The following is a 20,786-nucleotide window of genomic DNA, read 5'->3' as shown; positions in this document are numbered from 1 at the left end:
TAGCTGATGGTCCTTAGTGGGCCATGAAGCAGGCTAGGCAGAGCTGACACCAACTTGTCTGGGATCTCACGCAGAAGCATAGCACAAGTTTGAAGTACAGACAGTATAGAGCCCATACTTACAATTTTAAATACAAAAATACATGCACCCAAATAGCATAATTATAACCAGCAAACCATAACCTTGTCTTAGACACCTTATTTGACCCCCTTTGTACAAAATTTGGTGCCACTACAGGACCTTGGTTGCAACAATGATCTATATGGTCCCAGTTGGTCAGTAACGTCACAAAATCCTGCTGAGGAAACTAGAAAGGCAAGTATAATTAGGCAGGCTAAAAGAATTTGAAGAGCAACTAGCAAAAGATACTCCCTTTTCTGGTATTTTTTGTAAGTACATGAGAACCAAGAAGCCTGCCAGACATTCAGTGGTGGCCACTGGAAAGTTGAGGTGCTAACAGCACTCCAGGAAGAGACAGCTGTTGTGGAGAAGTTAAATGAATTCTTTGCATCAGTCTTCACTGAAGAGGATATGAGGGAGATTCCCACACCTGAGCTATTTAGATGGCAGATCTGAGGAACTGGGCCTGAATGAAGTGTCAGAGGTGGTGTTGGACAGATTGACAAATAGAACAGTAGTAAGTCCCCAGAACCATAGGGTATTCACCCAAGAGTTCTGAAGGAAATCAAATATGAAATTGTACAACTGCTAACTATGGTATATAACCTCTCTTAAATCAGCCTCTATACCAGATGCTGGAGATTAGCTAATGTAGGGCTGTTTTTTTTGTTTGTTTTTTTAATAAAAAGGCTCCAGAGGCGATCATGACCATTACAGGCTGGGAAACTTAGCTTCAGTCCCAAGCAAATTGATTAAAACTATAGCAAAGAACAGAATTCAGGCACATAAATGAATCAATATGTTGCGGAAGAGTCACTGCTTTTGTAAAGGGAAACCATGCCTCACCAATTTATTAGAATTATCTGAGGGAGGTCAACAAACATGTGGATAAGGGTGATCAAGTGGATATCATGTACTGGACTTTCAAAATGTCTATGTCATGACAAGATAGACTCATAGACTCTAGGACTGGAAGGGACCTCGAGAGGTCATCGAGTCCAGTCCCCTGCCCTTATGGCAGGACCAAATACTGTCTAGACCATCCCTAATAGACATTTATCTAACCTACTCTTAAATATCTCCAGCGATGGAGATTCCACAACTTCCCTAGGCAATCTATTCCAGTGTTTAACTACCCTGACAGTTAGGAACTTTTTCCTAATGTCCAACCTAAATCTCCCTTGCTGCAGTTTAAGCCCATTGCTTCTTGTTCTATCATTGGAGGCTAAGGTGAACAAGTTTTCTCCCTCCTCCTGATGACACCCTTTTAGATACCTGAAAACTGATATCAGGTCCCCTCTCAGTCTTCTCTTTTTTCCAAACTAAATAAACCCAATTCCTTCAGCTTTCCTTCATAGGTCATGTTCTCAAGACCTTTAATCATTCTTGTTGCTCTTCTCTGGACCCTCTCCAATTTCTCCACATCTTTCTTGAAATGCGGTGCCCAGAACTGGACACAATACTCCAGTTGAGGCCTAACCAGCGCAGAGTAAAGCGGAAGAATGACTTCTCGTGTCTTGTTTACAACACACCTGAAAAGATCCCACAACAAAGGCTCATAAGCAAAGTAAGGAGTCATGGGATAAAAAGGAAGGGCCTCTCATGGATCAGTAACTGGTTAAAAGCCAGGAAATGGAGAAATAATGTTTGTTTTTCATGATGGAGAGAGATAAATAGGGTATCCCCAAGGATCTGTACTGTTCAACATATTCAGAAATGATCTGGAAAAAGGGGTAAACAGGTGGCAAAATTTGCCGATGCAGAATCACTCAAGATCACTCAAGAAGTCCAAAGCTGACTGCAAAGAGTTTAAAAAGGATCTCACAAAAGTGGATGAGTAGGCAACAAAATGGCAGATGAAATTCAGTGTTGATATATACAATGTAATGCACATTGGAATACATACAAAATGATGGTCTTGCTACTCAAGATAGATTTTGGAGTCAGTGTGGATAGCTCTCTGAAATCATCTACTCCAATGTGCAGCAGCAGTCAAAAAAAGTTAACACTATTAGGAACCCTTAGGCAAAGCTGCCCAGAAAGGAGGGTGGCAAGTGGGGCAATTTGCCTCAGGAGCCCTGCGAGCCCTGGCCCAGCGCACACCTTGATTACTATGATAGTTCTGGTTGCCCCCTCTCAAAAAAGATGTATTAGAATTGGAAAAGGTACAGAGAAAGGCAACAAAAGTTATTAAGGATATGAAACAGCTCACATGAGGAGAGATTAAGACGACTGGGACTGTTTATCGTAGAAAAGAGACTAACGGGGGGTGGGGGAAATATGATAGAGCAGTGGTTCCCAAACTTCAACAACCTGTGAATCCCTTTCACTAAAATGTCAAGTCTCACAAACCCCTGCTAAAAATGAATATTTCGAGGGATTTTCTCCTTTACCTGAGTATAAGTTATAAAAGCAGTGATCTTGGAAATATAAAATTTGTTTTTATGACTTACAGTATTTTTATTAATTATAAAAATGGCAACACTCTTCCAAGATCTCACTTTTGTAGCTTGTATCACTTTGAATGAGCTTGTTATAAAACAAGTCTGTGTTTCATCGAGGAGTATCAGACGTGAAACATGAAGGTATTTAAGAAGCCAACTCAAAGAGTTCCTCCTACACAAGCAGTGAGGTCTTGAGCAATCCAGGCAAACAACGCACATTACAACAAAACTTAACACTTTTTCTTCATAATAGTTTTAAAAATAATACCAGCTGCCTATTTAGTTTTAAAAACAACAAAAAATATCCACCTCCCTTTCCATTTCTTATAAGGAGTCTTGAAGTTTAAAACTCCTCAGTGAGATAGATATGCTTGCTTTGATCTGCTTAGCTCTTAGAAGTCCAGGGGCTCTGTGCTGATGGTCCGTGGTCCCTAGGGACAGCTCTGTCTGCCATTAGGGAATTTCCCCTCCCCCCAGAAAACCCCCTGTAACATTCCATGAACCCCCAGGGATTCACAAACTCCAGTTTGGGAACCACTGTGATAGAGGTCTATAAATCATGAATGGTGTAGAGAAATGTTATCTATCCCTTCACATAACACACAAATCAGGGGGTCACAATGAAATTAACCAGACAGCAGGTTCAAAACATAAGGAAGCAGTTCTTCACACAATGCACAGTCAATCTGTGAAATTTGTTGCCAGGGAATGCTGAGAAGGCCAAAAGTATAAATGGGTTAAAAAAAGAATTAATTCACAGAGGATAAGCTGGTAGATGGCTATTAGCCAAGATGGTCAGGGATGCAACCCCATGGTCTGCATGTCCCTAAAGCTCTGATTGCCAGAAGATGGGACTGCATGACAGGGAATGGATGACATAATTACCCTATTCTGTTCATTCCTTCTGAATCATCTAGCATTGGTCACTGTTATGTTGTGGCCTGAACATGAAAGGGGAGAGGGGGGCATTGAAGATTTAGCAGTGTTTGCATTCCTAAGTGACAAAGAAGATGGTTATGGTGTAAACACAGAGTGGAAGTAGAAGGAAATACCAAGTACTCAAATTTAGACCACATTTAGCTTGAGCTGTTCAAGATGTGATTTAAGATCTGCAGCCTGAGATGGCTGTACTTCATTTACTTGTGTCTGTATAAAGATTAATACATTTTGCACAGGCTTGGATAATAGGCTTTAATCTACTGGTATATTCCACAAAAGAGCACAAAATTATAAAATCCTATAAAAATAGTTACAATTGAACTAATAAGTCTAATTTCTCAGAAGCTTTTAGGAAACTAGAATACAAAGCATATCCTTCCTGTGATTATAACGGGTGGCCAAATTTACTGGCCTTCAAAGCTACATACGACAGTCTTCAGAAGTTCAAGGGCTGGGCACATCTGCTGGGAGCTGTGACTTCAGCCCTGCTCCTGCTGAAGTCCTGAACCTGGTAGGTGTGTCCTGCAGGGCTGAAGCCCCTCCCTGCAATGCAGAGGTCCTGAGTACCTCTTTGCCCGACCCCCCACCCCCAGTCTGGTAGGTGAAGAATGCAGGGGAAGGACGTGGAGAGCCCTGTGAGCCACACTTTAATGGTAAAAGAGCCACAGTTTGGCCACCCCTGGATTATCAGGTTGGTGCTAAATTATTTGAACCCTGGTGTTAAAATCCTTGGTAGATTCTAATCTCAATATATTTTAGATTACCATACAACTGATGCTAGTGAGACCATTGTAGTTGCTGGGTTGCTAGATGGAGCTGGGCATGGTCATGATAAGCATGCAACTATAACAATCTTCACACTTTTATGGTGCCTTTCATCCAAGGACCTTGAAGTACTTTGCAAACATTAATTAAGGCTCACAACATCCTTGTGATGAAGATACAGTGATCAGCATTAAATTGATAATTACTATTTGCAGGCAAAATTAACATAACTGCAGTGTTCATAACGTTCTTGTACTCAATGTACTCAGAATGCAGAGTATTGAAAATACCATGGTAATTGTAACTTTTAATGGCAGCCGTTGTATCTTGTAACCGGTGGAGAAAACTGAGGTAGAGGAGTTAAATGGCTTACCTCAGGTCATGCAGCAAGTCTGTGCCTTACTGGAATCCAGAACTTCTGAATTCTAGTCCTTTGCTCTCACACTAAACTACGCTGCCTCCCATATATAATAAGTGATAGTCCAAGTTGTTTGAAGTCTACTTCAGTGTCTTTATGTTAAATATTCTAAGCTCTGAGTGTAATGGGTGACTTCTGATTTCCACCTAGGAAATAGAATAATTTTCTCAAGTGTCTTTGTCTCTCTCAATAATCTGAACATTTATAACTTGGCATGGGCTTAAAATATAATTTTTCTGTGATTTCATAATGATGAGTACATGATTGGCCTTGTTCAATGTGAACAGAAAAATTAAAGCCTCGTTAAACTGAGCTGTTTGAAGTATCGCAGCTTGAAACAAAATATTCTTTATTTTCCCATTAGACAATGAGTCAAGGCTTATATAGTACTGGGATATTGTGATTCCTCAGGTATGAGGCCAATTGCCGTGAACGTCCTAAGAAGCGGGAAAGTCCCAGCATGACACATGCTGTGGAGTGTCTTAAGCTGATTTTATTATTCCAATATTTCATTCTAAATTAGAGATCCAGAGTTTTAAAAAGCCATAATTTAGTTATAACTAAATTAATGCATAAATAATTTGAAGTAAAAATAAATGGATTCAATAATATGGTTTTTACCTTATGTAAGGAGTTTCTTTCCCACTGTACGGTAGTCCTGTTTTTAACTCTATTGATCGGGTTGTCTTATAAAATGAAAATTAAATGCACATGTGAGATACACAGCTGGCAGTATGTGGATCTCCACTTCTTCCCCACAGGACTGTTTTTCCAGGTAATCAGACTACCAGGAAAACAGCATCTAGGGGCAGCTGTTCTGCACATTTTGGTGAATTCAGCTTATTTTAACATGAATATTGCCATTATCAGAGACTCAGAAGCATTGGGATAAGCATCTGGGAATTTGGATGCTTCTCTGGACCTATGAAATCCTCCTATGTGGTACATCAGTCCTCGAAAAAAAAAAAAAACAAACCCAAAAACACCATGCACCAAACCACCAGCAACTGGATCTCCATCTGCAGTGGGGCTTGGAAGAGAACTCTAATCTTAGAAGATTAGAGTTGGAAGGGACCTCAGGAGGTCATCTAGTCCAACCCCCTGCTCAAAGCAGGACCAACTCCAACTAAATCATCCCAACCAGGGTCACACTGGGCCTTGAAAACCTCCAAGGATGGAGTTTCCACCACCTCCCTAGGTAACCCGTTCTAGTGCTTCACTACCCTCCTAATGAAATAGTATTTCCTAATATCCAACCTAGACCTCCCACTTTGCAACTTGAGACCATCGCTCCTTGTTTGGTCATCTGCCACCATTGAGAAAAGTCTAGCTCCCTCCTCTTTGGAACCCCCCTTCAGATGGAGGATTTGATAGCAGCTTTCAACTCTCACCCTTCTTTTCTGCAGACTAAATAAGCCCAGTTCCCTCAGCTTTTCCTCATAAATGATGTGCTCCAGCCCCCTAATCATTTTCGTTGCCATCCCTTCACTGACTTCTTTGGGAGAGGATTGCCAGTCTGTTTACAAGGGTATTGGCTTAGACATACAGGCTCACTTATCCCCACATTTTGTCCATTTCATGGCTCAGGTTTTACACACTCACCCACACCTTTTCTTGCCACGAGGGATGTGTGGTAGGTTTGGGGTTTTCCTCTCTATATGGACTCTATTCCACGCTCACCTTTGCCCTCTTATCGCCTTCTCCTATTCCTGTGTCTCCCTTGTCACTATCTCCCCTATATCCTATTCCACTAACCCTTGTTTGTCTCAGGAGTGGCTGAAGGTGCAGCCCTCTCAGCCAGCCTCTGGCCAGCTGACATAGCAGCTCTAGTAGCAGAGGCTGGTTTTGCAGCTTTTCAAACACTTAACATTTTATAAGGGCAAAATTAAAATATATTAAAGTGTATGGTACTTATTCAGGATATGTAATAACGTAAATAGCACAAATATCCTGCATTTTCAATATTCACAAGTTTGGCATTATTTTTAATAACAGCCTGCAACTGCCAGAGTTCCAGCCAAAATGTACTCTTGACTGGATCAATAGATTCACTTTCTAAACGTCTTTGCTCTGAATGTGATGAGTGGCTTCTGTTTTCCACCTAGCGCTTTAACAAAAAAGCTTAGACATACCTGATCTTAACGTGTTAATAAATGAAAGAAAGTTCCAGGCTGAAAGAGCAGTTTGAGCTGAAGGGAGGGGAGGATTAGGTGGAGACTATTCTCCCATACACCCCTAAGATGGTTTCTGCAACCTATCTCTCCCAAGAGTTTACATATTTTTGGTTCATCATGCTACTGCTGAAGAACATGTTTCTTGCTGTTTGGGGTTGCACCAAACGACATACTTCTGCATTGCCCTGGCTGTTACCCATGAAAGCTGTTCTTTCTATGCCTGCACATTAACCCATGTAAACACACTGCCCCTCCTATCACATGCTTTCCTGGCTGACACAAGATCTACCTCTGTGCCTTGCTTTCTGCTATGAAGGCAGGGAGAAGGAACACCTTATGCCACTTTCTCTAGGCTGCAAATAGGAGGGGAGCTTATGAGGGATTTTTAATTAGCAGCTTTTAAAACACTAGTTTTTAAATATTCAAATCAGAAGGGCTTCTAGTGGCTTAGAATCAGCAGTCCACCTAGAACTAGCAATAAGTGCTCTAGTGTTAACATAGCTAGCTATGTAGTCTCTTCTGCACAGAACAGAGAGTATGTAGGGAAGCCCGCTGGGCTGGAGTCTTGGTGGTGTTTTCAGGACTGGCTCAATGTATTCATATGGCATATCTTTCTGTCTCACGCAGTATGCCTCACCTCACCTTTTCCAGGTTGAGGACCCCTTATCCAAAGTCAAAAATTGTTCTGACCCCCTTAAATTAATTACTTTTTTTATAATAAATGTATCCATAATAAATCTATTTAGTTTGTGTGTGAAGGGGTTGACAGAGAATACTTGACCTTGAAAGGTAAAGGTTTGTGTAGCGATGCTGAGACTCACCGGTGCGGCACCTCCTGCTGGTCATCTCAGGAATTGCTGTCCAGCATACAGAGCGCCTTCTGCAGGCCGGTGTCTCATCTGCCACCAGCCTTGTGTCCCTCCCAGACCCCGGTGCCCTTTACCTCAGGGTTCTTCCCCAGCAGTACCCTCACACTCTGGGTCTCCTTTCCCAGAGGAACCCCCAGCCCTCTATGCCCATTTTGCCTCAGTGGCTATTGGCAGTCATCATCCAGCCCCCTTTCCCTAGGACAGACTGCAGTCTGCAACAGCCACTCATCATTGGCAAGGGGGTAGGACCTGCTGCCTTTGCCTATTCCCAGGCTACACCCCTGCAGCCCCCTACCTATTTAGGCCTTGACTAAGGCCTCAGCCTGGGGAGTTGTCAGGCTGGAGCATCCCAGCTCCTCTTGCCCTTTCCCCCAACACTGATCTGTCCAGTACCCTGCCCCAGGCAGCTAAACCCTTCTCTCTCCAACACAAGAGAGAGACTGTTTGTCTTCTAGCCCAGCAGCTCTTTTAAAGGGCCCAGCCTTGCCCTGACTGGCTGCCTCCCAGCCTCTCCTTATTGCTCTCAGCTCCCACCCTCTCCAAGGGCTCCCTTTCAGGACTGGAGCAGGGTGTCCACCCCGCTAAAGTGGGGAATAGTGGGGAGAGATTTTCTTTTTGCTTTAGATTGTAATAATGTTTAACACCTCACAACCCCCTGATTGCCTTTTGTGATTTCCCACCACTACCTGGGGGCTTGCCAGCCACTGACTGAGAAACCCTAATAAGAAATTTTTATGTCCCAAATTATATTTGAGCACCTCACAATCTTTAATGTATTCACCCTCACAGCACCTCTAGGAGGTACTGAAATATAATTATTGCCACATTACACATGGAAAATTGAGGCACAGAGAGGCTAAGTGACACGCCCAAGGTCATGCAGCAAGTATGTGATAGAGTAGAGAATTGATGCCAAAGTCTCTCAAGTCATAGGCTAGCACCTTGATGACTAGACTATCCTTTCTTTTTAATATAGTATGAGCTTCTTTCATATTGCCATGGCTATAGTGATTTTCTTTACCCCCTCGCCCCCCAAAAAAAGAATTGTAGGGGAGGAGATAATTCAAGGGCCCTCCTACAAATGATTTATCTGTCTGCACCCCTAACTAATCCCATGCCTGTGAACATAATTTAGTACAGACATTGGTGATACCAGATACTTGTTGGTTATGAAAGGTTGCAAGTGAATGTATTTTTAACACTGATATGTATTCACAATTTTTCTTCTGGATTATGTGACAAGATACAGAACATGAAAAGAGCTATTTGGGTGCTTTTATATTTCATGTGTTTCATTTGGCACTGAATGGTTGAAATATCTAAAATATTTTTACCAGCATTAGGAAACTGAAATCCTGATGGGTCAGTCAGTGGGTAGTGTTAAGAGAGGTATTGATATATTTCTGGTTGCTTAATTACCGGTGGATTGGGTTGTCATGCTGAGACTGTCATAAGCATTTACCTATCACAACAAAATATTTTTCCAATGCCACTCTATTATTAAACAATTTGTATTCCTTACTCAAGCTTTTGAAGGCTTCCAGCAAGTCTGTAAGACTAACTTCCATATTAAAGATAATGTTGTGTTCTTAGTGTTGTGAATCAGCCAGACAGCAGGGTATTTGTGAATCATGTTGCTTTCGGGAGTATGAGATGTAACTTTTTCTGGCAAAGATGTTCACATCAGGAGGTGTAACCCCTTTCACAGTGTGTGCCTATAACGATAAGCCACAATGGCATCTGCAGTGTTAGGATATAGTTATACACCTCAGGCGCACTCTGAGGCATAAGAACAAAAGATTATCTTCTGTGACCCAAAATATGCACTAGTGCAAAACCTTTTGCTACTGAAGTATGGTTACTTACTATAAAAGCTTTTACAACAAATAGAAGATTCCCTCCCCCCCCAAACCCTTCAGAATTATGCAAAATAGTTTATAGAAGAATAATAGAAAAGAGTAGTATAACATCTATCTTTTGAAATGTTTTTATTACTAATTTTAATGTCCTGGACACATTGGTCCTCCTTCAGTCCAGATGTCCTTTTTGACCCTATTTCTGTAATAAAACTGAAATGGGGAGCTATTCAATACCCCTGTTCTAGGCCTCATTCCTGCAAGACTTCAGTGGGACACTCCAAGAATCTCTCCACTTGGATTCCATTACAGGTCTAAGCACTTGTTTTTATAGTAACAGGTGGCTGTTAAACCACAAAATGCTAAAGAAAAGCCAAGAGGCTGAAATGATGGTTTTTAAAACTTGCCATTTCTTTCCTTGTACCCAGTTCCCTTGGTTTTTCCCTCTCCACAGAAGTAATGAAATATTAACTGTATTATACTGTTCAGTCACTAGGTGGCACTCTTCACCATACCTTGTCTGAGCATACAACAGATATACCTGGCAGTACATTAAAGGATCTTATAGTGAACACATCTGGTGTGTATCTCTCTGAGAAGGAAACACTGGCCAGTCCATATCTGGTACATAAGCCTGGTGTGCTAGTAGTAGCAGCGCTGCAAACTACCATGTACAAGGTTTTCATGAAATGGCGTCAAAGTAAACTAATGCCAGAGGACAACAGAAATGGAAGGAAAGCAGCAATAAAGGTTACAAACAGAAGGACAGGAAAGCAACAAACGTTGTAGGATCGTATCAATATGCCACTTAATTCCTCAGAGAACTTCACTTTTGACAAACCTTCACAATGGACTGACTGGAAGCAGTATTTTGCAAGATTTTGAATTGCTACAGAACTCCATAAGGAAACTGGAAATATTCAGGTATTCTCTGTAATTTATGCTATGGGTAAGAATGCAGAGCATATCTTCAAATCTTTTGCTTTTACTTAACCACAGTCAGATGACTATGAAAGGATTCTGGCTCTTTTTGATTCATACTTTATGCCTCAGAGAAATGTGGTTTATGAAAGAGCATGTTTTTGCCAGAGAATTCAGGAACCAAGAGAAAATGTTAATCTTGTACAAGAGTTTCGTATGCGTTGGCTGAAAACGTGTTTTTGGGGGAATGGACAAACATCAGAGAGAGGCTACATATAGGTCTTGCAGACAGGAACCTTTAACAGCAACTAAAATTTAAGACAAACTTAACCCTAAACACGGCTGTCCAAATAGCAAAGACTGAACTTGGGAAAAAGCAGGGCAAACCTGAAAAGCAATAAACTCATTTAGAAGCTGTAAACAGATGCAGCATGAGTTTTAAAAGTAATTATCACATGACCTGTTTGGCTAAGACAGGCAAATCCCAGGCAAACTACAAAGCCTTTCACAATAAATGTACAAAGTGTAGAAAATTTCATAGCTCAAGACATGTGTCCAACCAAAGGTGAAATATGTAATAAATGTGCAAAATATGGACATTTTACAGCTGCTTGCTGTAGTAAAACAATGAGACAACTAACTATGATTACAGATAATCAAGATATCTATCACATGATGATATCTATCACATTATGACAGAGCTTCCTGGAGAATTAAAGTGAATATTCATAGAAAGACTATTGAGTTTAAAATTGTCTCAGGAGCATATATGAGTATCATATCAGAAGGCACTTAACAATCACATTCAACTCCACCCAAAGCTGAAATCCCCTAACACAGACTTGATACCTCTCTGGAGATATTCTGAACTGCATGAGCCAGTTCATTGCAGAAACAATTTACAAAAAAAAGTTATGCATTAAGAATGTATGCAGTGAAAGACTGATAATCTTCCCATTGTATTTGGGGATATTGGACTTATGAACGGAGATCCAGTACAAATAACCTTAAGAGATAATGCTGAACCATACATACACCATACTACATATTCCTATTATTCATAAAGTGAAAGATGAATTAAAGAGAATAGAATAGATTGGCATTATTGAGAAAATCTGAGTCAACAGCATGGGGTGCCCCAGTGGTACTTAAAAAAAGGAAAAATACTAATGTGTGGCTCTTAAAAGACTTAATGAAGTAGTTGTGAGAAAAATGTATCCTCCCCACAGTGGATATCTTCTTCCCTAAAGTGAAAAGAACTATAGTATTCTATAAGCTGGATGCCTTGAGCAGATTCTGGCAAATTCCTTTAGCCAATGAGTTCTACACTGACTGCATTTGTCACAGTGTTTGGGAGATTTTGCTTTTGAAGATTACCTTTTGCGATTACAGCGCACATGAAACTTTCCAAAGAAAGATGGCAGAACTGTTGATGAACGCAAATGGAATTGTAATTTTCACGGACAATATTTTGATATATGATATTTGATGGAAGAATACAACAAAATCATCAAAGAAATTCTAAGCATCTGTCAGTGCATTTTCCACCTATTCCAAATTGAGTTTTTGAGATAAACAATAAACAACAATAAAATCAGGCCTAGCCCTGAGAAAGTAAAAGCAATTCAAGAATTCAATGTACCAGAACTGAGCTATGTACTGGGAATGGCAAATTACCTTGATCGATACCTATAATACCTTTCTATAGTGACAAAACCACTGAAAGAACTGTTTAAAGTGCAACACATTATAGCTATGGGGTTAAATAAAAATTGCCTTAAAAATAGTGAAAGAAAGCTCCAGTTCTCAAGTATTATAGTGTTAAGAAACCCACAATGGTCAGCGTGGATGCAAGCAGCCATGGCCTAGCCAGTGTATGGTTGCAGTAACATGGATTTGAGTGGAAGCTAGTTGTATTTTGTTCTCGTGCACACTCAGAAGCAGAAAAACTATATGCGCAGATAGACAAAGAGTGCCTGGCAAGTATCTAGGCATGTGAGAACTTTTACACATATCTGTGTGAATTGGGTTCTTTCGCATTGATAACCACAAGCTGCTTGTAACCCTAATCAACAGAAAAGAATAGGATCAAGCACCTTCGAGATGCTAATGTGTTTTGATCAGATTAATATGTTTTAACCCAATTGCTAAATATGTTCCTGAAAAAAGTCTGGTGATAGCAGACACTCCTGTTGCAGAGCTGAGCATCACACTCAGCTAACTGGGAGTACAATGTTGACGTAAAGGTGTATGTGGATTCTGTGAATGCATGCAGATTAGTGTGAGAAAAGAAACTACACCCATTACCGCACAGGTTCAAGATATTTCTAAGTTACATTAGGATCAGCTGGCTCAAGTATCTAAAGGACACTTTAGGAGTGCCCAAGAAGTTATAAGAGACTACTTTGCAGCATGTGGACAATTAGACGAATCAAATGAATTAATGTTTAAAGGCGACTGCATCGTAATTCCAAATGAAATGAGAGGAGAAATCCTAAACGTCATTCATGAAGGATATCAAGGGCTAATTAGATGCCATGAACAGGCCAATCAGTCAGTGTAGTGGCCAGGTATAAGCAAGGACACAAAAAATGAAGTGTCTGCATGTGAACATTGCAGAACTAACAGACCAACACAACGCAAGAAATATTTAATAACATCTCGACCAGACAGACCTTGGAAGAGACTAGCTGCAGATTTATGCAGATTAGAGAGGACATTGTTACTAGATCATAGTGAACTATTTTTCCAGGTATATAGGAATAGCATACTTGAAAGACATAACGTCTTAGTGTTATCAAGAAACTAAAATGCACAACTAGTGATGGACTACGAATCACAATTTACTGCAGCGGAGTTTGTCAGTCCAAACTAAATATGATTTTGATCATATTACTAGCAGCCCACATTGCCTGGAAGCAAATGAAGAGAGATTGAGAGAGCTCTACAGACAGCCAAGAAAATCCTAGATTAGGAAGAGCTATTCCTTGTTCTTCTGAGCTACAGAGAACACCATAGCAGCTAGTGGATATAGCCCAGCACAAATCCAGATGGGATGACAACCATTCCAACGAAATTCTTTTTTAATCTCTGAAGTGACCACATATGAAAAGAGTAGCCAAATCAGATAAAAAGACAAAAAGAACTTCTGAATGCTTTTATGACAGATATCACTCAGCTAGAGAGCTGCTGTTTCTAGACCCTGGTGATTGTGATTTGTGTCAAACTGTATGGAGAGAAAGGATGAACACCGTCTGTCATAAAAATAATTCATTGCCCAGATCATATGTGATTAAGAGTGGTAAGTTCAACAGAAACTGATATCTATAGTTTGTTCCTTACAAAGAACAGTCAACAGAGCAAACTGTACAGATGGCAGATGCAGAACAAGAAAATGACTCAAAGATTCCAAACCAACTAATGGAGAGTCAGATGACCAAGATTTTACACATTCAGGTCATGTAATTAGATAACCCGTATGATTCTGAGATACGTAACAGATTGATACGTACTTAACTTTAAAGATAGCATGATAGTGTACATTTTCTAAAATATTGTAAATAGAAACAATGTAAAACTTTATGGGGGAGGTGTAATAGAATATTAATTTGTATTATACTGTTCAGTCACTAGATGGCGCCATGTATAACATACCTTATCTGAGCATACAACAGGTATACCTGGGAGTTTATCAAAGGATCTAATAATGAACACATTTGGTGTGTATCGCTCTGAGAGAGAAGCTCTGTGGCCAGTCCATATCTGGTACAGCCTAACCTGCTAGTAGCAGTCCTGCAATCTACCTTGAACGTGGTTTATGTGATGACATAGACTTTGTTTAGCTCAGCTGGGAGCTCTGAAACGTCTTCTAATTCAGTTTTAAATGATAGCTAACCTATAAAAGCAACCTGACTGCTCCTTTAACAGTGCCAAAGGAGGGAAGAGGAAAAAGAGACAAAGTAATTTCATTGGCTGTAGGAATTTTATGTTAAATTTTGGTGATGAGATGCCATCTGTGTGCTAAGAAGAGGTGGTGCATGGCTCTGACCTCAGCAAAAGGCTCAGCCACCCATTCAGCGTGAGGCTTTGCCTTTGGACACAGTTTATTCTGTATCTGCATAGTTTATTTCACTGTGCTTCATTTAAACAAGCTTCAATGGAAATATTCCCCTTTTCTCCTCTGTCCCAAAAGTATCTTTAATTTTAATTAACCATATATAACCCAGAGCCACTAGCTGTCACTGGTTGTTTCTTTCTGCCAGAAAGTACTTTTATGTTCCTTGGAAACTACACCATAAATTTGCACGGCATATTCAGATTTTCTGATTAAGTACAATACACAGATCTGCTGTTGAGATGCCATGAAGTTCCTGTTTGATACATATTTTTCAACTTTAAAAAAAACAACAAGTTTTAGATCTCTTACTCCAAATTATTTATTTGGACGTGTTCCCTGATTCATGGGAACCATTAGCTACATTCTGGTAAGGCAAGAAATGACCATGTATTAGAATTGCTCCTTATAAATAATTTAAATCCAGACAGAACTTCCTCTTTATTCCATATGAGATAGCTACAGCTAAGAGAGCAGTCCTACAATGAATCTTAAATTCTGTTAAACAGTAATGAAATTCCCCACCTGTAAGGGGAATGGTGCTGATTTTTTCCAGAAGTGGAGAGCACCCAGAGTTTCATTTGAAGCCAGGGAGAGCTGTGGCTGCACAGCATCAGGCCCTATGTGTTAATCAAAGCTTTCAGTACTTTGCTAATGGTTGTCATGTTTTGGGAGTAACTCCTCACTTATGTTGTAGTTATGTTCCTGAAAAATGTGACTTTAAGCAAAACAATGTTAAGCAAATCCAGTTTCCCCGTAAGAATTAATGTAAATGGGGGAGTTATGTTCCAGGGAATTTTTTTTTACCAGACATAAAACTATATTATTTACACACACACACACACACACACACACACACACACACACACACACACACACACACACACACACACACACACACACACACACACACACACACACACATGAAGTATAAGTTTTAAATAAACAATTTAATACTGTACACAACAATGATGATTGTGAAGCTTGGTTGAAGTGATGAAGTCAGAGGGTGGAAGAGGATGGGATATTTCACAGGGAATGCCTTACTGCTAAATGATGAACTAGCCTTTGGCTGAGCCCTTAAGGATTAGCACGTTGTTGTTAATGTAGCCTCACACTCTACAAGGCAGCACGAATGGAGGGAGGGGAGACAGCATGGCAGACAGAGACACACACCCTGTGTGTGAGAGAGAGAGATGCACATTGCCCCTTTAAGTATGTTGACCCCACTCTAAGTATACTGCCTTTTTAAATAGATCAACAAGTTGAGAGAGCAGCTGCGGCCAGCAAGCTCCCTCCATCCTGAGTCCTGTCATGTCTCCCCCTGCTCTGTGGATGGGGTAAGTGGGGGGAGGGGGACATCCTGACATTAGCCTTCCTCTTCCCCCGCCTCCCCCCGCACAGCAAGCAGGAGGCTCCCGTGAGCAGCTCCAAGGCAGAGGGCAGGAGCAGCACATGGCAGTGGGGGGAGGGACAGCTGAACTGCCGGCAATTGGGAGGCTGCCGCATAGGGAACATAGGGGAGCAGGGAGCTGATGGGGGGCTGCCGGTCCACCCTGGTTCCAAGCTCCTCCTCCTCCTCCTCCCTTCCCCCAGCTAGCTGCAACAGGCTGCTCTTCCTGCAAGCAGTGGACAAAGCAGGCGATTGCCAAACAATGTTATAAGGGAGCATTGTGCAACTTTAAACAAACATGTTCTCTAATTGATCAACAACTAAACAAAGTGAACTTGGACGACTTTAAGTGAGGAGTTTCTGTATTTAGATTATAAATGTCTGACTCTGTTTCACTCCAGCTCAGATTCATGTGGTACTGTACCTGCTTGTTTTCACTTGAACTGAAACTATAAATATATTTTCTCATATTTTAAGGTTATCTTTAGTTCATCTTAGATGGTTTTTGCTTAAAAATCTGTGATTTGTTTCATGATGCCAAACTCTATTTTTAAATTCCTTTATGTATTATGAATCTGAATATTCACAAGCATGGTAATTATTATTACTTCCCAATATCTGTGTCCATCTGCTTCAGATAACCATTCTCTAGCGCTTATTAGCAGTGCAACAAAATGCTGCTGTTCGTTTTCTCAGTTGGAACTCAGAAATCAAGTGCGTACAATTTGTTGTCACATTTATTATATACTGTTCTTTAATGCTTCATGGCTACAGAGAATGTTGTGTGCAGTTATGTAAGATTTAATTCATCACTTTTTTCTTGTAGGTGTGGCCTCCATGACAGTACCAGTATACATCGCAGAGGTCGCTCCACCCCACTTAAGAGGCAGATTAGTTACCATTAATACTCTCTTCATCACAGGAGGGCAGTTCTTTGCCAGTGTTGTTGATGGAGCCTTCAGCTACCTCGCAAAGGATGGATGGAGGTTTGTAAATTCTTACATTTAAAAGTGAAAATAGAGTTGTTGTGACTTGGGAAGGAACTAGATCACTAGTCCCCAAACTGTGGTGTGTACCTCCCTATTGGGGCATGGAGGAACAATGGAGGGGAGGGTGGTGCAGTGGGGTCTGGGTCAGCCCCCACAGGGGGGCAGGGAAGGAGTGCCATCCAGCCCCGTTCTGCCCCCAACTCTGCTTCAGCCCCAGCCCCTCCCCCACCCCCAGCTGCCGGCTTTGCTCCTGCCCCCAGCTGTGGCCCCGGCCTCAGCCCTTGGTTTACAGCCTGACCACAGCTCCAGCCCTAGCCTTTGCCCCCTTACCCGAGTCCACCCCCTGGCCCCTTCTGGTGTTACCCTGGGTTTTCAGAACCGAAAACAGTGGTAGCTTAACTGTTTCGTTCCAGGCGGTGTCAGGAATAAATCAGTGTGGACACAGCTATTGTGTAGGATAAATGATTAATACAAGAAAGCGTGTGCTTATCTAAAACTACAATTTATTAGATATTAAGCGCACACAGACATAAACAATAGTTCGGGACATCCCAGCTATAGTTACCTACAGTCTGAGATGGTTTTGAGTAATCACCAGGAGCCCTCTTTCTGTCCAACTGATGGGGAGTTTAGATGTCAGTTCCTTGCCCTGAGAAAAGCTTCCTTGGACTACTCCGAGGTATTTACTTTAATCTTTTATAGCTGACTTTAACAAAACACATAACCTTATAGTGACTCCTAGTGAGTCAGCACAATAACCTCTATTGGGTCATCTATTTATCTAATTTCAATACATTTATCATTATCTCAGAAATGTCCAGTATTTCTAGCCATAACAACAATATGTCAGGCGCACCTAAAACCAAGTTCGCTATTCACTCATTTTCCATAACTTTCTATCCCGTCCTCCCATTCTGATTAACAAACTGCAAATATGCAGCTGTCAGACCTTGTCTCACAAAAGCCTAAGATTATTCCTAGCTATATGATGATTGGTTTTCAGCCGGCAGTGGCTGAACAAACATACAAAATGGCTGACTGCAGTACTGTCAAGTTCTGGGGCATATGCAAGGATGTCAAATTCCGGGGCAACGGCAGGAACTGTGGCCCCATTCCTGGCCTGGTCTCCTGACAGTGGCTCCTGGGGTTGCGAACAGGAGTAATGGGGGCCGGGGCAACATGATGACTTGAAAAGTATAGGTACCACTGAACTAGATAGATAAGTGAAAGAATTCTAAGAAAGAATTCTGACTAAGCTTGTTGATTTTAGATGACTTAGAACATCTTTAAACAGAGGTCATGACACAACCTTAACTATAGTGGCGCTGCTGCTCTACTATAATAAAGCCAGCTTGTCTCTTGCATTTAAATTATATTAAAGTAAATATTGACTTCTTAAAAAGGCAGTCTCCAAATAAATGTTGCACTTTAAAGGTTACATTTGAATGTATGCCTAATAGTCTTGTTTGAGCAATAGTTATTTATTGAGAATTGGATGTCATTTGTACTCGAGGGCAGCATTCTGTTTAAACTGTGAGTTGAGAATATGTTAGCTAATGTCTTTTGTTCCACTTTCTGGATTCTGAGTTTTTCTTTATTAGTTTTAGTCAGTTGAACTTTGATTGAGTGTCCTTCCTATGGGGCTGTATATTTCAAAAGAGTAAAATAGAAATGATGATGCGAACAGAATGTACTAAATTCTTGGCTTAATGCATTATAACTCTGGCTTTTTTTTTAAAAGATGACTTATAAATGTGTTCACGCAGGATAATTAAAATTGACTACCCATTAAAAGATCATTCTAATCTTTAGGAACTTATTTTTATTTAAGCAAGTGCAAGGTTCCATAGAAACTTGTGTTGAGTAACAGGGGGTGCATTGGTTGCAGAGTCTTCAGAAGAACTGACACCTAGAATGTTGTGTCTGTATTTCATAGCTTTTCAATCATATAACTGTGGAGTTTCATTAATTGTCATTTAAATACAGATTTCAAAAGTCAGCAAGGGAATCCTTTCCCTTTACCTAAATACTAGTATATAAGAGAACAGAAAGGCCTTTTACTGGTATAAAACATTTATTTCTAAGGGTATGTCTACACTACGAAATTAGGTCCATTTTATATGTTGATTTTTAGAAATTGATTTTATACAGTCGATTGTGTATGTCCGCACTAAGTGCATTAAGTCGGTGGAGTGCGTCCTCACTACCTTGACTAGCATTGACTTACGGAGTGGTGCACTGTGGATAGCTATCCCACAGTTTCTCCACTGCCCACTGGAATTCTGGATTGAGCTCCCAATGCCTGATGGGGCAAATACATTGTCGCGGGTGGTTTTGGGTACATGTCATCAGTTGCCCCTCCCTCCGTGAGAGCAACGGCAGACAATCGTTTCGCGTCAGACACGAGGGTGATTAGAAGAGCACAGCAAGGTGTGTTGCTCATCAGAGAGGCTTTGAAAACCAGTTTCATGACTGGCCAGGCTTCAGTGTGACAGTTGTGTGTGTTTCTACTTGATGCAGACCCATCCCCTATGTTGATTTTAATTCCCTGTAAGCCAACCACCCTCTTCCTTGGAAATAAAGTAACTATTGTTTTGAAACCATGCAGTCTTTCTTTATTAATTAAAAAAAAAAAAGAGATAACGGACAAGGTAGCTCAAAGGGATTGGGGGAGGAGGGAGGGACAAGGCCACATTGCTTATTGTAGCCACTCTAAAAATCAAACTGTTTGAATGACAGCCTTCTGTTGTTTGGGCCATCCTCTGGAGTGGAGTGGCTGGGTGCCTGGAGCCTCCCCACCCTGCCTTCTTGGGCATCTGAGTAAGGAGGCTATGGAACATGGGGAGGAGGGCAGGCGGTTATACAGTGGCTGCAGCGGGAGTCTGTGCTCTTGTTGGCTTTCCTGCAGCTCCAACAGATGCTTTATCTTGTCCATTTGCTCCCCCAACAGATACTTCATCATGTCCATTTGCTCCTCCATTAGCCTCAGCATGAGGTCCTGCCACCACTCTTTATGGTCACTTCATTCTTTCCTGGCATCTGTAAAATAGTAAAATAAGTAGCTGTGTAGGGAATACAAGATAAAATAATTGCATTAAGCTGTGCCCTATCAGTGTGGGAGGACTGCATGAGCTCAGAAAACATGTCATCGTGAGTGCGTTTTTTTCGCCTTCTATCTGCGATAACCTCAGGGACGGAAATGATAGGGGGAGCGTAGAAACATTCTACACTCCACGATTCTGGGGGGACTGCATGGTCACCTATGCTGCTGAGTTTGCCACGCTGACCAAACAGGAAATGAAATTTAAAAGTTCGCGAGGCTTTTCCTGTGTACCTGGCTAGTGCATCAAATTTCAAAGTACTATCCAGAGCGGTCACAATGGAGCACTCTGGGATAGCTCCTGGAAGCCAATACCATTGATTTACATCTGCACTACCCCAAATTCAACCCAGCAAAGTCAATTTTAGCGCTACTTCCCTCACCGGGGAGGAGTACAGAAGTCAATTTTAAGAGCCCTTTAGGTCGATGGAACGGGGTTGTTTGTGTGGACGCATTCATTTTTAAATCGACCTAACGTGGTTAAATTCGACCTAACCGCATAGTGTAGACCAGGCTAGACCAGGCTCAAGTCTCTTGACTGATCACAGTTACGTCTGAGTATTAAACATTGATTATTGCCACAATATTGGATTACGTTTTAAGAGTGCAATATTGCAAATATACCTAGGTATGGAGGATGGATAGGATATACATATAGAACAATCAATTTATAGGCAAGCGAAA

At 41.1% G+C, this 20,786-nt stretch overlaps 1 protein-coding gene across 1 annotated transcript in view; it reads left to right on the top strand.

The window, feature by feature from the left end:
• The window catches only part of SLC2A13 (solute carrier family 2 member 13), a 346,965-nt gene that overhangs the window by 69,204 nt on the left and 256,975 nt on the right, over window positions 1-20,786 (top strand). Inside the window, exon 2 of the mRNA XM_030534907.1 lies at window positions 16,840-16,999. Within this exon, the coding sequence (XP_030390767.1) occupies window positions 16,840-16,999 (160 nt within the window). The remainder of the gene's footprint in view (window positions 1-16,839; window positions 17,000-20,786) is intronic.

The sequence above is a fragment of the Gopherus evgoodei genome, chromosome 1 (assembly GCF_007399415.2).
Source record: "Gopherus evgoodei ecotype Sinaloan lineage chromosome 1, rGopEvg1_v1.p, whole genome shotgun sequence".
Taxonomy (NCBI): domain Eukaryota; kingdom Metazoa; phylum Chordata; order Testudines; family Testudinidae; genus Gopherus; species Gopherus evgoodei.
This window is presented reverse-complemented; position numbering and strand designations above follow the sequence as displayed.